The 15,832-nt window shown below is 42.0% G+C and overlaps 1 protein-coding gene across 1 annotated transcript in view; it reads right to left on the bottom strand.

The window, feature by feature from the left end:
* Positions 1-15,832, bottom strand: part of BIRC6 (baculoviral IAP repeat containing 6) — a 319,973-nt gene that overhangs the window by 122,014 nt on the left and 182,127 nt on the right. The window contains 3 exon segments of the mRNA XM_074949013.1: positions 2,481-2,654; positions 5,444-5,611; positions 14,424-14,555. Coding sequence (XP_074805114.1) covers positions 2,481-2,654; positions 5,444-5,611; positions 14,424-14,555 — 474 coding nt within the window.

Here is a 15,832-nt window from a genome sequence, read left to right as displayed (position 1 = left end):
GTACATTATGAACAAGTTAAACTAAACAGATAGAAGCCACTCTTTGGGCTTATCTACAGGGAGAATTAGTGCACTGTACATTCACACTCCAGCATGCCATGCACTAAGTCTCCATATAGACAAGGCCTTAAGCAAAATAAGTATAAAACCTTGTATGGACATGATTTAAACAAAGACGACAGAAAGTATCATATTGTCTCTATATAAATCCATGGTATGCCTACATCTTGAATACTGCGTACAGATATGGTCATCCCACCTCAAAAAAGATACACTGGAATTGGAAAAGGTTGAGAGAAAGGATTAAAAAATTATTAGGGATATGGAACAGCTTCCATATGAGGAGAGATTAATAAGACTGGGACTTTGCAGCTTGGAAAAGAGATGACAAAGGGGGGATATGATAGAGCTTTATAAAATCATGACTGGTGTGGAGAAAGTAAATAAGGAAGTGTTAGTCCTAATAACACAAGAACTAGGAGTCACCACATGAAATTAATAGGCAGCAGGTTTAAAACAAACAAAAGGAAGTATTTCTTCACACAACGCAGAGTCAACCTGTGGAACTCTTTGCCAGAGGATGTTGTGAAGGCCAATACAATAACAGGGTTCAAAAAAGAACTACATAAATTAATGGAGAATATATCTACCAATGGCTATTAGCCAGGATGGGTAGAGATAGTGTCCCTAGCCTCTGCTTGCCAGAAGCTTGGAATAGGCGACAGAAGATGGATCATTTGATGATTACCTGCTCTGTTCATTCCCTCTGAAGCATCTGGCATTGGCCACCGTTGGAAGACAGGATACTGGGCTAGATGAACCTTTGGTCTGACTCAGTATGGTTGTTCTTATGACAAACTGATGGGCTAGGAAAGCGACCACTGCAGCTGCATTCTGAATGGATATGAGCAGGGCAAGACTGCATTTGTCAAGGCCAGAGAGACGGATGTTGCAGTAACTGAGATGTGAGATGAAATTGGAACACGAGTTTTAGCTGTGTGGGTGCAGAGGAAAGGCAGTCTCTTACAGATATTATGCAGAAAGAATCAGCAAAATTTAAGCATAGCCTGGATGCAAGGACCTAGAAAGAGGGCCTAGTTGAAGATGATGCCCAAGCCTGGCCACCCAGGACATTACAGACCTGAGCAACAGGCAAGAAGTTGGTGTTGTCCACAGTGATCTAGAAAGGAGATAGCAAGAAGAGCCTGTGGTGGAAGAGATTAAGGGGTCAGTTTTAGCCACGTTTAGATTCATCTGAAAGCTAGACATCCACAAGGAGATGTCAAAGACGCTGACCAAGATTTTCATTTGGGCAGAACGAGACAGGTTGGTAGTAGAGAAGCAGAGTTAAAAGTTGTCAGCATAGAAATAAATGGTAGCTGAATTTGTTTGAAGATCAGATTACCCAGAGATGAGGTGTAGAGGGAGAAGAGAAGGGGACCAAGGAGAGAACCCCGAGTAACCCTTACAGAAAAATGGAGGATGGATGAGGAGGATCTACTTCAGGACACACAAAAAGAGTGGTTAGAGATAGTAGGAGAACCAAGAAAGGATAAAAACAAAGGAGGACAGGATTTCAGGAACAGCATAATGGATGGTGTCAAAGGTGGCTGACAGGTCAATGAAGAAGAGGATGAAGTATTGGTTCTGAACTTTAGCTAGGAAGAGGTCAATAGAAACTTTGGCAAGAGTAGTGTCAGTGGAGTGCAAGCGACAGCAGCTGGACTGGAGAGGGCCTAGGATGGAATTGGAGAAGACAAACTCCTAGACAGCGACTGCAGACAGCACATTAAAGAAGCTTAGAGATGAAAGGGAGAAGCGACAGTAGTTGAAGAGGCACGTGAGGTGAAGGGTGGGTGTTTTTAGATGGGAGAGACTACAGAAAGCTTGTATTGTGATGGGAAAGAGCTAGGGAAGAGAGAGAGAGGTTTAGGAGATGAGTAAGGAAGGGGATGAATAGGTGCAAAGGAGATGGGATGGAGCCACTGGGACAAGTGGAGAGTTTAGAGGTAGTGAGCAGACAAGAAACTTCCTTTGTGACAGGGAGACAGAGGAGGGAATTGTAGTGAAGGTGATGATGTACTTGTCAATTTTGTCTTGACAGAAAATCAGTGAGATACTATGTGGAGAAATAAGTGGAGACAGGAAGAAGGGAGGGTTTCAGGACTAAGTCAAATGTGGCAAAAAGGCAGCAGGGAGTGAAGGTATAGGATTCAACTAAACTCAGTAAGTACAAAATTTAGTAGTAGAGTTGCTTTAATTTCATTTCTGTTGTTCTCTGTATTTTATACCATATATCTTTGGAAGTAATTTCAAAACGTTTAGTATTAAAGACCCTATGCACTATAAATCTCACCACTTCTCTCAAGCTGCATGATTTAGGAATACCAGCAAGGGAGAAATGTGAAACAGCCTGAAGTTAGGCATGTCCTGCTAAAAATAAAAAGCTGAAAATACAGCAACAGAAGTTAAACACTTACCTTTTTCTGTGTGGAGACGTTTAAAGGAGTCTGTCTTTGACAGACTTGGGTCTGAGATCACTTTGGAGCCAAGCTTAACTGTCAAGTCTATTGATCGGTAGCCTTGAGGGAGTTTACGGTCATATAGTAGAGTCAAAAGCTGGGCAAGTGTCATTTCAGCTGGCAACGGCTGGCCTACACAATAATATAACCAGATCATTTTCCAGACAAATTTATGAAAATTATTTATGATTAGGTTACTTTATTACACCACCATAATCTTGCTCCTTCACTTATGCCACAGCTACAAAGGAGAATTTAACATCCTTGGGTCCTAACAAGCTTTTACTTCCTGACCACTTCAGTAAAATTTGACAGTGAAGTCCGTAAATTTAAACTCATCCTGTCATTGCACAGATTCCATCAGTCTGGAATAGACTACTGGATACCCACATTCACAGACACAGCTCACTGGACAGATTAGTGCCCCAATGCTCTCCATGTATTATGGAATCACCGCTTCACGTTCCATAATTAATACTAAGTTTTGCACTTTATTCTGTATGAAAAACAGCATATCCTCCCCCAGTTACAGCACTTGTTCTGAATAAAGAATGAATTTTATGAGAATTTACCATTAATTAGATGGTTAAAATTTTAAAATGAGTCCTTTAAGAAATTTAGCATACATAATGCCAGACCTTGTGTCCTGAATTATTTTAACAGAATAATACAGGCTAAAACTGCAAAGCAACAGGATTCTTAGGAGCAATTGCTCGTTCAGAGATTGGTCTAGTCTTTCTAGCCAGAAACAAAAATTTTTAGAGGCCACTTCAGAGAGAAAGTTTGACCCCTTGTGTTTAGGAATTTGACATAATTTAAGGTAAGCGTTTGCGCTCTCATCTTTTCTTACTGGGAGGCAGCCAGTATAAGCCCACAATAATCTCCAGTTTTAGGAATAAAAAAAGAATGGTCCTGTTGATCTTTTTCAGTGGAAAGAGGGTCTGAAGATCTCTTAAAGTAGAATTACTATGTAATTTATAAGCTGATTGCTAAAGTTGCAGAAAGGTACAAGGCATAAACATCTAATCTCCGAGCAACTGAGAACTCCTTTCCCCTGCCAGATGTAAAATCCCATGAGCAGACATACTAAGTGGAGACTGTTAATGGGACCACCGGGGTGAGTGTAACCAGATTGACTGAGGTAGGTAACCAAATTGATAGCTTTGATTGTTACTAAGAAATTTACTCCACGAATCTCACAGAGAAGAAGCACTGTATTTGATTACATGCCCCCTATATCTTACACGTTTTTTCAAGCAGGTAGTTGTCTTGTGTCAAAGCTGCTTCCACTTAAGAAGCAAGCTTTCTTTCAATGGCTTAAATTGTTTCTCCACAGGCTGCCAGGGGACCCAATGCATCTCCTTAAAGAGTAAATGAAAGGTCTCTGCTCCCTTAGACAAGAGATACACCGCAAAATGAAGTGACAGAAAACCAAGCTTGCTGCATCTGCGAGACAGAGGTAAAGCCCTGGACTTGTAGGGCAGGTTCTGACCATACAGACAAGTCGCCATCTGGGTACCAAAAATTTAGCCAGTGAGCTGCCTCAAGTAGCAGCTGTGGGTGTAGTTGCTCAACAGTCCACTTCTGGCTGACAGACTGTCTGTGCATGAAAATATGTATTCAGTTTACTGGTAATAAAGTTCTCACAGGTTTTAAAAATAAGGAAGCATGGTCAAATGGTTAGAGAGGTAGCCTGGGACTTGGAGACCTGGATCCCTGCTTTGCCACAGGCTTCCTGTGTGTGGCCTTGAGCAAGTCACTTGTCCCTCTGTTCCCCAAGTCCTTTTTAAGGCAGTGCTTTCCAGAATACACCTCTAATCCTGTCAGTATCACATTTTTTCCTAGTGGGATGACCTGGCATTTGGCTGTATTAACATGCATGTTTGAATAAACCCAGTTTATCAAGCAATCCAGATCGCTTTGCCTAAATATTTTAGCATTGACTGTAACTCTGGATATTCTTGTTTGACCTCAATACCTAATCCCACTTTGAATCTTGACCTCAGCAACATCCCATGCAAGGTTCCAGTCTAATTACAAATTGTGTAAAAAAGTATTTTATTTTACCTGTTGTTAATTTGCCACCTTTCAATTTAAGTGAACATCCCCCGACCACCCTCATTCTTGTTTTAGATAGGGAGAACAGACGCTCTTCTCAAAACCATTTATAACTCTATATATTATCACGACCCCTCTTACTTGTCTCCTTACCTAAGGTAAATAATCTCTTTTCAATCTCTCTTCATATTAGAGTTTTCTGTATCTCTAATGATTCTCATTACTCTTCTCTGAACCCTTCATTCTGCAATAAGGTGACCTGTCATCTTAATTAATTTACCACTCCACCAGTCTGAGAGTCATCTACAAACATTCAAAATATTGAATAGCACATGGCTGCTTTACATATTTTTCATATGAAAATCTGGCTAAGACATGCTATTTTAGGAAGCATAAATATTGTGGCATTCACTCAAGGACACAAGAGACTGGCAAATGAACTTCTCTAAAGCCCTAAAAGTTGCTATCCACTTGAATTTATCCTTCAGAGGCCAAAAACAGCGAGGAAGCTTACAAAAACTCTTGTTGCTGGGCTGCAGGGGAATCTTTTTTTAATTAAATTTGCCAGTTTAAGAGCTAGAGAATGATTTTCAAGGGAAGCCAGCATGTTCATACCTCAGCCTTTACAGCCAAGCTTCATAGACACCTGAGCTGCTATAGAGCCTCACTTTCATTTGAAAGGCTAATCAGTGATAAAATGGTTATAACCCTGCAGTAGGTAGAGGTGAAAAAAGGAATGCAGATATCCATCAGCATTATACTTACTATTTAATATTGCATGTGTACATCATGGTTTGTTTGTTTTTTTTAACTGAAAGGAAAGTTAATTATTTCAACAATTTAAAAACAGTTCTTGAAGTTACCTGGTAGAAGTTTATGGTATAGATGAAAAACTGGAACGCTAATGGTCTTGCTGGAAGATTCCCCTCCTGAGGAAGAGCTACCTACTTTATCTGCCATCATTCTGCCTCGTCTTGACGGTGGACGAGGAGGAGTCGATGAAACAGCTCTTTTTGACTGAGATTTCAAACCTAGTAAAGGAAATGAAATGTTCAAGTCATTTTGGTTTCAAAAGCCTCTCCAATTAACTCTAATGCAAGGACATTCTCATTACTAGCAGTGCTAATAGTGGGAATGATTGCTTACTTCCTCTGTGCAGAAAAGTTATGCTAGAATTGCATATACTCCTCTACCCCAATATCACGCGGCCCTCGGGAGCCAAAAAATCCCGCGTTATAGATGAAACCGCGTTATATCAAACTTGTTTTGGCCTCGAGCATTTCCATTATTAATAGTCACTTCCTGCCCCCTGACTGATCCCTCAGAACTCCCGACCCATCCAACCCCCCTCACCCCCACTCCCTGTCCCCTAGCCACACCCCCGCCCCCTGACAGGCCCCCCAGGACTCCCACTCCCGATCCAACGCCCCCGTTCCCCGTCCCCTGACCGCCCTGCCCCTGGAACCTCTGAACAATCCAACCCCGCCCTGCTCCCTGACTGCCCCCCGCAACCTCCGAGACCCTCTGCCCCTTATCCAACCCCTCGGCCCCGGCCTGGAACCCTTAACACGCTGCTCAGAGCAGCGTGTCAGAGCCAGACATGCTGATCCGCCGAAGCATGCGGTCCCACCCCCCAGAGCGCTGCTTTACCACCTTATATCCGAATTCGTGTTATATCGGGTCGCATTATATTGGGGTAGAGGTGTAGGTATTTGAGATTTACGTATTTGGATTTAGAGCTGCTATTCTATAAAAGTTCTGAGGCACCTTTGATTTAATTACCAGGCTATCCATCCCCCTGAGCCAAAAAACAGAAGATATAATCACCATTTAAAATATGAAGCCAAATTGCATTATCCTAACATCACCGACAAACACCAGCTCTTATCATTTCATTCCTACCCTTAAAGCCTGAATAAAGAGAATGGTCTAGCAGCATGCTCTGCTGTAAAAATATTCAGGTCACGTCAAATCAAAAGTGAATGGGGAAAATGTGAGGCAGCTTACAAAATATCTTGCTGTTGGGCTGGAAGGGAAACTTTTCTTAAAGTTTAAGGGCTAGAGAATGAATTTCAAGGGAAGTCAGTATACCCGTGCTGCAGTCTAGCTGCAAGATTTATAGATACATGGGCTCCTGTGAAGTTTCACTTTCAGCTGACACGGTGGATCAGTAATTCCTAACTTGAGGGTCCCACTTTACAGAACAGCCTGCCAGTAGCTCCCTCTCTTTCACAGTGACAACCACATAACATCTTACTTAGTATTTATTTTGATTTCTAAAATTATACAAAACGGGTGCCTGTTTCACATTTTTAATAGCGCTGGAAACCAGTCAAGAAGGACATGGGACCAAAGCGCAGTTTATGACACACAGTATTAACAACTTTAGTACCCCAGTTAATGACAAACGTCTGAATTCAAGCAAATACCACACAGCTTTTGTGCCCTCCTGATATTGCCCTGCATCCAGAGACAGTTTAGTGACACTACCTGATTTTATCAGCAAGGAATATGAAACTTCTACTCAATAGCAGGGAATATCATCAGACAACATATAAAGACATCTCAGATTAACCAGGCTGTCCACTACGCTAACTAAGTCTGCTGACAGATTTAGACAAAAATTTTTGCTTTCTGCACAGCCATTGTAAAAGGTTCCAAGAAATTCCTAACACAAATGATCCGATTCGGCATGCAGCTTCTGTCACTGGCACGTGGTCTTCCTACCACTTCAGTTGTCATAGGTTATCAGGAGACCATGGTGATCCAGGAGGACAAAGCTACAGAACAAGACACTTTGGAGCCACTTCACTGGTAGCAAGAGATCATCAAGTCCTACCATCCACATTACAACTACAGTGGTCTGTCAGAGAAACAATATTCTCTCTTGGAGCCCTCTGGAAATGCTCAGGTTCTGTGAACCTCAGAGGGCAGACCATCAAAACAGGTCCCTTGACCAAACCTCAAATCATAGCAGACCATCTTTAGCCCATGACATGCGTAAAGTAGCCTTCTATCCCCCACGCCAATCCCAGCCAAACACTAGATAAGAATGTGTCCAACTATGAATTCGGTCATGTAAAACAGTCCCATGGTTTAATCACAGTGGCCATGAAATCCTGAGAGTTCTCCGAAAAATCAAAATATGGAAAAAAGAAAAGGAGTACTTGTTGCACCTTAGAGACTAACCAATTTATTTGAGCATAAGCTTTCACTCTCCTTACAATGTGTATGATAATCAAGGTGATGTGTATGATAATCAAGGTGGGCCATTTCCAGCACAAAGGAGAGTGATCACTTTACGTAAGCTATTACCAGCAGGAGAGTGGGGTGGGGGGAGAGAAAACCTTTTGTAGTGATAAAACACCCATTTTTTCATGATTTGTGTGTATAAAAATAAACATCTTCTGTATTTTCCACAGTATGCATCCGATGAAGTGAACTGTAGCTCACGAAAGCTTATGCTCAAATAAATTGGTTAGTCTCTAAGGTGCCACAAGTACTCCTTTTCTTTCTGCGAATATAGACTAACACAGCTGTTACTCTGAAACCTGTCAAAATATGGAAGGCATCAAGAACTATGATCATCACCGACTCTAACAGCACTCCAGTTGTGAAATTTAACAGTTAGTGCAGGAGTTTCAGCAGTGCAGCAGGGTGACATGGATGCTAACACCAGCCGCATCTTAACTCCACGCTGGGACTTGTATACAAGATGCACACACACTATTCAATCCAATTTTGTGATGGAAAACCTGCCCTTAATGTTGGATGCAAATAGCACAGATTATTGACCATCTGCATGCTGCTAAAATATTTTTATACATGGGATTCACTGTATACACAAGAACCCAGTTTCACAAGGTTGTGGAGACAGCTTCGAAGAAGTGGAGTGAGTGTAATCTCATTAGTATTCTCTTCTTGAGTGTGTGAATTGATCTATTTAGTATTAGCAAATTCTGAAATGTACACATCATCTGGTTTATTGAAGCAAAACATGGGAAGAACATAAAATAATGAACAGAGAAACAGAGGTACTCTATTGATTGAATTTATTTACGTTTACTTAATTCTACAAAACCTCTCTTTAAAAAGTTATCTGAAGCTGCAACAGTTTCAAGTTTCCACCACAGTCCTACAGATTCTGAGGACTTTGTAGCAGAACTGCAGCCTAGCTTGCCGTAAAGAACACAGGACCTTGCATATACTTACACAACAAGCTGCAGTTTAAATTACTTTTCATGTACACAGTATTTAAAGGTGCATTTGTGTATCTACGAATGTATGGAAAAAACTATCTATTGTAGTGTCTCAGAAATACTGTGTCCATGTAAGAATAAGTTACTTACCCTGAACAATAACTAGTTTTCTTCAAGATTTGTAGTCCCTATCTGTATTTCATTGTGGGGTATACATGCATCCCAGGAGCCTCAGAGAGGAAGATTTTTGCTTGTTGGTCCTTGCCTGTGCCCTTCTCCTCCTCATGCTCTGAACCAAGCATATAAGGGATCATGTGAATTGACTGCCTCTCCAGTTCCTTCTTTACTGTAAATCATACATCAGGATCCGGAACAGAGGGGAAGGAGGGCAGGTAGTGGAATACATATAGGGACCACACATCAAGAACTCCAGTTAATGTACAAGCTAAGTAACTTCTCTTTCTTCAAGTGATGGTCCCTATGGGTATTCCACTGAGGGTGGATGACAAGCAGTATTCATTGAAAAGTCGGGTGTGACGACCTCTGTGGTACTGATGACTGGGAGACTGCAGTGCTGAAAAGATGCGTCAGCTACAGAATCTTGCACTAGGGTGCAATGTCTTGTGAAGGTATAGATCGAACCCCATCTTGCCGCTTTACAGATTTCAGTATGAGCAACATGTTGAGGAGAGACTACTAAAGCATTCTTGGCCATAATCGAGTGGGCTCTCATACCTTGTGAAGGAGTATGCCAACTCCTAACACAGCAGAATGCAGTGTGTCATACACTTCAAAAATCTCTGGGAAGAGATAGCTTCCCCTCTCATTCATTCAGCAACAGATATTTTAAAAAAGTTTAAGTGATTTCCTAAAAGATTTTGTCCTTTGCAGGTAAAATGCCAAAGCTCGACAGACACTGAGAGGATGAAGTCTCTTGTCCTCACGGGTGACGTGTGGTTTTGGGAAGAAGATACGTATGCGAATTGTTTGATTCAGACGGAAATCTGAGATTACTCTAGAGTAAATTTGGGGTGAAGTCTTAAAAGAAACTTTGTCCTCATGGAAGACAGTGTATGATGGATCAGTCATAGGGGCCCCTACCTCACTTACCTATCTAACTGAGGTGATGGTAACCAGAAAGGGAACCTTCATCGATAGTAAGTTAAACAGCATGAGGCCAGAGGTCTGCTTGGAGACTTTGTTAATGCTGAGAGGACCAGACTGAGGCCCCATGGTAGAGCAGACTTTGTCACAGGAGGGAAGTTTCTGATTAGACCTTTCAGAAATTATTACAGTCACAGGGTGGATGAAGATGGAATGGTTGTAAATCGGAGAATGACAGGCTGTGACAGTTGCTAAGTGTTACCATAAGGAGCTAAGGGAAAGCCCTGAAGTCTTCAAGGAAATATACTCTAACATAGTGGGGAAATCAGAATCATCTGGGGTTATCAGATGATGTTGACACCCGACAAAATATTTTCCACTTAGTTATGTAGCACTTTCTAGTAGACTCTTTCCTCCTATTATTAAGGCTTTGAACCACTTCCAAACATGTCCTTTCTAGGTTCGATGCTCATCAAAATATTAGGCTGTCAGATGAAGAGAAATTGGAATAGGATGCCTGATCTTGCCCCATCCTTGGTCAATAGGTTAGGGAAGGACTCGATATACTGATGTATGGGAGTGCTGACATCTGAAGAATAATGGGCACCAGAATTGACTGGTCCATCTGAAAGAAGCCAGGAGAACCACCACTTCCCCAGAATCTGAGGTGATAATGGAATGGAAGATGTACATTAAGTGCCCTGACCAATGGATTAAAAGTGCACCTCCTCTGTAGTCCTGACCCTGAGCCCTCCTGGAACTGTATCTCATCTATTTCATGCTCTTGGGACGCAAACAGAGCCTCAGATGGAGACTCACTCACCCTCTCCCCTCCCGCCCCAGCCCATCAACAAAACCTGCTCTGAACCACTGAATTGTGAAATTCCCATTCGTTGTCCATGGAGAAGTACCTGCTGAGGCTGTCTGCTAGTGTATCGTGTATCTGCAGGAGGTGTACTGCTGATAGAGTAATCTGGCATCAAATACACCAGTTCCACAGATTGATAGCTTCTATGCAAAGAGGGATGGATCTTGCGCCCCATCCTTGACGTAGAAAACTGTCAATATGCTGTCCATCATCACTTTACTGTTGGGATTGTATAAATGGTAGGAATTGCTTGCAGGCCTTGTGGACTGCTTGTAATTCAAGGAGGTTTATGTGCATCCTGGACTCTTGGGGAGTCCATGTCCCTTGAGCTGTATGCTCTTTCAGATGGTTGTCCCAGCTTAGCAAGGAGGCATCCATGAACAAAATTCTCTTGGGTGGGGAAGGAGTGAAGGGGACCCCCACACACATACAGTAACTCCTCACTTAACATCGTCCTGGTTAATGTTGTTTCGTCGCTGATCAATTAGAGAACATGCTTGTATAAAGTTGTGCAATGCTCCCTTGTAACGTTTGGCAGTCACCTGCTTTGTCCACTGCTTGCAGGAAGAGCAGCCCATTGGAGCTAGGAACCAGGGTGGACCGGCAGCCCTGCAACAGCTCCCCTAAGTTTCTTGTGTGGCAGCTGCCCAGCAGGCTATTAACTGCCGGACAGTTCAGCTGTCCCTCCCCTGACTGCCTTGGAGCTGCTCCCGCCCTCTGCCTTGGAGCTGCTCCCGGGAGCCTCCTGCTCGCCAGTGTGGGGATGGGGGGGGAGGGGTGCTAATGTCAGGGTGTCACCCTTCCCCCTTCTCCTGTACCCCATCTTCCCAGAGTAGGGGGACACACGACAGGACTCAAGACGGAGGGAGTTTGCTGGCAGCAGCTGCTGTCTCAACTTGCTGATCTACTTAAAAAGGCAGCGTACTTAGAGTGGGGTCAGCTACTTAAAGGGGCAATGCACATCTCTCCCTCTGCCATGCTGTGTCTCCTCCCTCCATTCCTGCTGCCTTGTAGAGTGTGAGGCTACATTAACAACGAGTTAACCCTTGAGGGCTCAGCTGAGTGCTGGTTCATCACTTAGCGGTAAGGCATTCCCTGGGAAATATCCCACTCTCTTCCACCCTTTGACTCCACCACCTCAACAAAGCTTCACAATCATCATTGCTGTGTTTAAAGTAGCATTTTTCAGGAACATAACTACAATGTTAAGCGAGGAGTTACTGTACTCTCTGCTCTCCCACCAAGCTCTCCGACTCTCTGGGAGGGAGCAAGACTAATTTATCCATATTATCTTTGCTTGCCAAGTACACTGGTGGTAAGCAATGAAGGTGAAGTCTTGCAAATGGTGTCATATAGGCACAAGACGCCACATGACCTAGGAAGATGAGACATGAGCAGATCAATGTCTGTCTGTGGTCTCAGTCTGATTTGCATGACAAGGTTCTTTATGGACTGGAATCAGACAGAAGTGATGAATATGGATGTTTTGCCTGAGAGATCAGGAGCAAGGTACAAGGGGAGGTAACAAGCAGATGTCATGAAACATGTAAGGTGGTATGTAAATTGTTTGTCTCAGTCTATAAATGCCAAGGTCCCCTTAACCCACTGTGTGGCTGAGGGGACAGCAGATACTCCCGCTGCTGACTGAGCCGTTCACTCCACAGGGCACTCGTGTTAGTGTATCTGTAACCACGGAGCCAGGACGCTACAACTGCATCTTGAGGACAATAAACCTAGCCAATGGCCTTCGTTACTGAACCGAGCCTGTGGTCTTTCTTATGAGTAACACTGAGGTCTGCTGAATTAGCAGGCAGCATTATCTGCTAGTGCTGATAACATTGGAGCCTCAAGAACAGAAGCACTGAGCAGCTGTAACAGCTTAGCAGCCTGGACAACATTACTGTGGCAATGATATTTCAGCCTTCTACACTTAACATGTGCTAGCTGACTTTTTGGAAGACATCAGCAAAAAGTCCCATATAGAATAGTACTGTGAAGAGACTGCAAGTATGACTGGAATGTATGACGTGTTTGCACATTTCACTGATTTTGATGGGAAGACGAGTGTGTGAGAGAGATTTTGGATGATGAGTCAGAAGGGAGAAAGATTTTGTGGATGAGGAGATGGTATATGTGTATTTTTGTGAGGGGAGATGAATGTGTGTGTGTGCATGCATCGAAAGAAGAAGATAGGTACAAGTACAGAAATTAGAAGCAGGGAATACAAGAGAGAAGAAAGATTGTAAATTTGAGGAAGAGGAAGATAACCCAACACAGGAGAAGAAAGATGAGAAAGAAGGAGAGTACAATTATTCCATAACATAGTAACTACTATTTAAGAGAAAAATTGAGAAAGACAAAGGGATAGATACAGAATAGTGAAAAGGAAGAGAGAAGAACACATAACTGGGATAAAGAAAATTTTTAAAAGGTTTCACTTAATAGGAAGGATGAAGTAAAATGATGCAATAAAGAACCAGACTTTTACAGTCTATTTAAAAAAGGGACGGGAGATATGACATGGTGCTTGTGAGATCAGAAATGTGCTTAGGGTCAGCCCTGGCTGGCTATGCTGCCTCTCTCATAATTTTATCTTTTTACATGTTGACCAAAACTTGTCAAGTTTTCTTGTCCACTGGTACATATGAAAGCCCGGGTTTTTGACTTTGAAAATATAGTAACACTAAGTATTAGTCACACCCATCTGTTCCTCCATCCCCACTACCACTCCCACTGAAGCTGTTGCACTTTGTAGTCAGCTGAGTTGCAATAAAGATATTTTGAGTCGTGAAACAGTGGCCCAGTTCAGCATTTTAAACACAATTTAAGAGGTTCATCTATATCGTGAAGTCCTGATAGGGGAGACAGTTTGAGAAATACTGGTTTCAAAAATCAAAAGAAACCAGTGTCCCTCCCTGAGCTCATTTTCATGCCCAGGTGAAACTATGGTAGATCAGCCATCTTCAAAAGATGGTCAGCTGAAGTGTTAAGAAAATTCCATGAGATCCTTAGAAGTTCAGTCCTCAGCTCTTAAACAGCAGAACTTCAGAGCAAGATACTGCAATACCTCCTGCAGCCACCTGTTCAACTTTAAATCCCCTCTACCACTGCCAACTTCTCATGTTCCAGCTACAGAGTGTACACTCCATTCCAATTTTGCAAGAGATAAGCTTACATGACAGATTTTAGAAGGATATGAATGAGTTTTCAAAAGGTCTAGGATTTTGGAAAAATCCTCTATCTTCATGTGGAATAAAGGGTATTGGTTTTATATATACATATCTCCATCATGACACCTTTTGCCACTACAGTACCATTTGTATTTACCATGCAAATGGTGTAAATGAAGGATCTGGGTTTAGGTGATCTTTATAAATACAACAGCTATGTGTTTTTGGACACATGCGGGAGAAACATGTACTTTTACAAATAGGACTCTTTACCACAGCATAACTCATTAGCAGTCGGAGTTGTACCAGGACCCATCCCTTGTTGCTAAAGGTCAGTAAGCTTAATTAAGGAATATCATTGTCAAACATTTTCAGTAGTACACCTTTGGTAATAACAATGGTGGGTTTATATGAGCTGACATAATTATTCTCATTTTATGTTCAGAGGGATTGATTTTACAAAATAAGTGAAAAGGGGGGGAGAAAACCAAACCATACATACCAGAGGCAACAACAACACTGTAATTGTCCTGAAATCCATTTTCTGCTTTAACTTTTTCTTTCTCTTCGTAGTTCTTTTTTTCTTTATCTTCTTTCTGTTCATTAATTAGTTTAGCTGTGATACTTGGTGTATCTGCAAAAGAAAAAAGTATGCACATATTTTATAGGTATTAAGATATCATGCTAATTTAATTATTACTTTATAATTTCTCACCCACTCACCAGATATTCATTTGGTCTCACTCAATTACCTTGTTGGCTTGGAGCCTTAAGTTCCATTCTAACTTCCATAATTATGTTAAGCTTCTTTAATAACAAAAGACCAGGCATTGACAGAGTACTGACAAGATGTCTTGCAGCTAATTTCCTTGGACCATTTAAAGAAACAATACTTTGAAAACCCAGGCAGAAGTTCAAGTATTTAGATATTTGTATTCGGGTGATATAATTAGCAGAGTTAGAAAATATCACTGCTACCAACAGAAAAGAGGAGATTAAACAAAGAGAAATTACTATGTTTAATTGTTGATAACTGTAGACTTAGATGATTAAGACAAAATACTTGAACTTGGATATCGTGTTGTGCACTTCAGCTGCTAAGTACTCATTGTTTCCACTGAAGGCAACAGAAGCTGCTAGCACCCAGAACCTCTGAAAAATCAGACCACTTATTTTAGGTGCAGAACATTAGATAGCCGTATTAATCTACTAATGGCAGTAATTAAACAATTGTTGTCATTTTTCCTCTTGGTTGCAGTGGATGATCTCACATTGGTAATGGATGTCATAGTGCATAAATGGCCAAATAGACTCCTTGTCTCTTCTTCTGATTGGAAAGGTGATCGACAAAATATCAAAAGGGACCACATGTGATCATCCTCATCTCCCACTAGCCAAAGGAAACATGGGCCTAGGACCTAGGTGAGCAAGGAATCGCCACGTACTTACTGCAAGGACCCCTTTTATACCACAACCCAGATCATATACAGTTAAGGCACTGAAAGAGAAACAGTTTGCCTGGGGTTCTTCTCCAGACTAATGAAGCATTTTCCTTGCTTGAAGATACAAATTGGTCAATGACACCTACTCTTCCATCTGAACCAAATTCCACTTTTGATATGGAGAGAATTACAAGACCCCTGAAATGCAGAAAATCCCAGCTATTCTACAGCTCCTCCAGCATGACAGGGAGCTGGGTCTCCATCCCATTACTAACACTGGGCAAATCGTGGACACCAGCTGCATTTTATAAATCAGGATCCTTAGGTTCTCTGAATGTGCATCATTGGGTTTCTCAGAGCCAACAGGCATATTAGAAACCCCGTCTGGGAGGTGTACTTGTAAAGCAAAATTTGAGATTGACCTATGTTGGTATATTCTAGGATGCACTTATATTGGGTCAGTATTATA

The sequence above is a fragment of the Natator depressus genome, chromosome 3 (genome assembly GCF_965152275.1).
Source record: "Natator depressus isolate rNatDep1 chromosome 3, rNatDep2.hap1, whole genome shotgun sequence".
In the NCBI taxonomy this organism is placed as follows: Eukaryota; Metazoa; Chordata; order Testudines; family Cheloniidae; genus Natator; species Natator depressus.
Note: the sequence above shows the minus strand (reverse complement) of the source record. Positions and strands in the feature narration are given on the sequence as shown.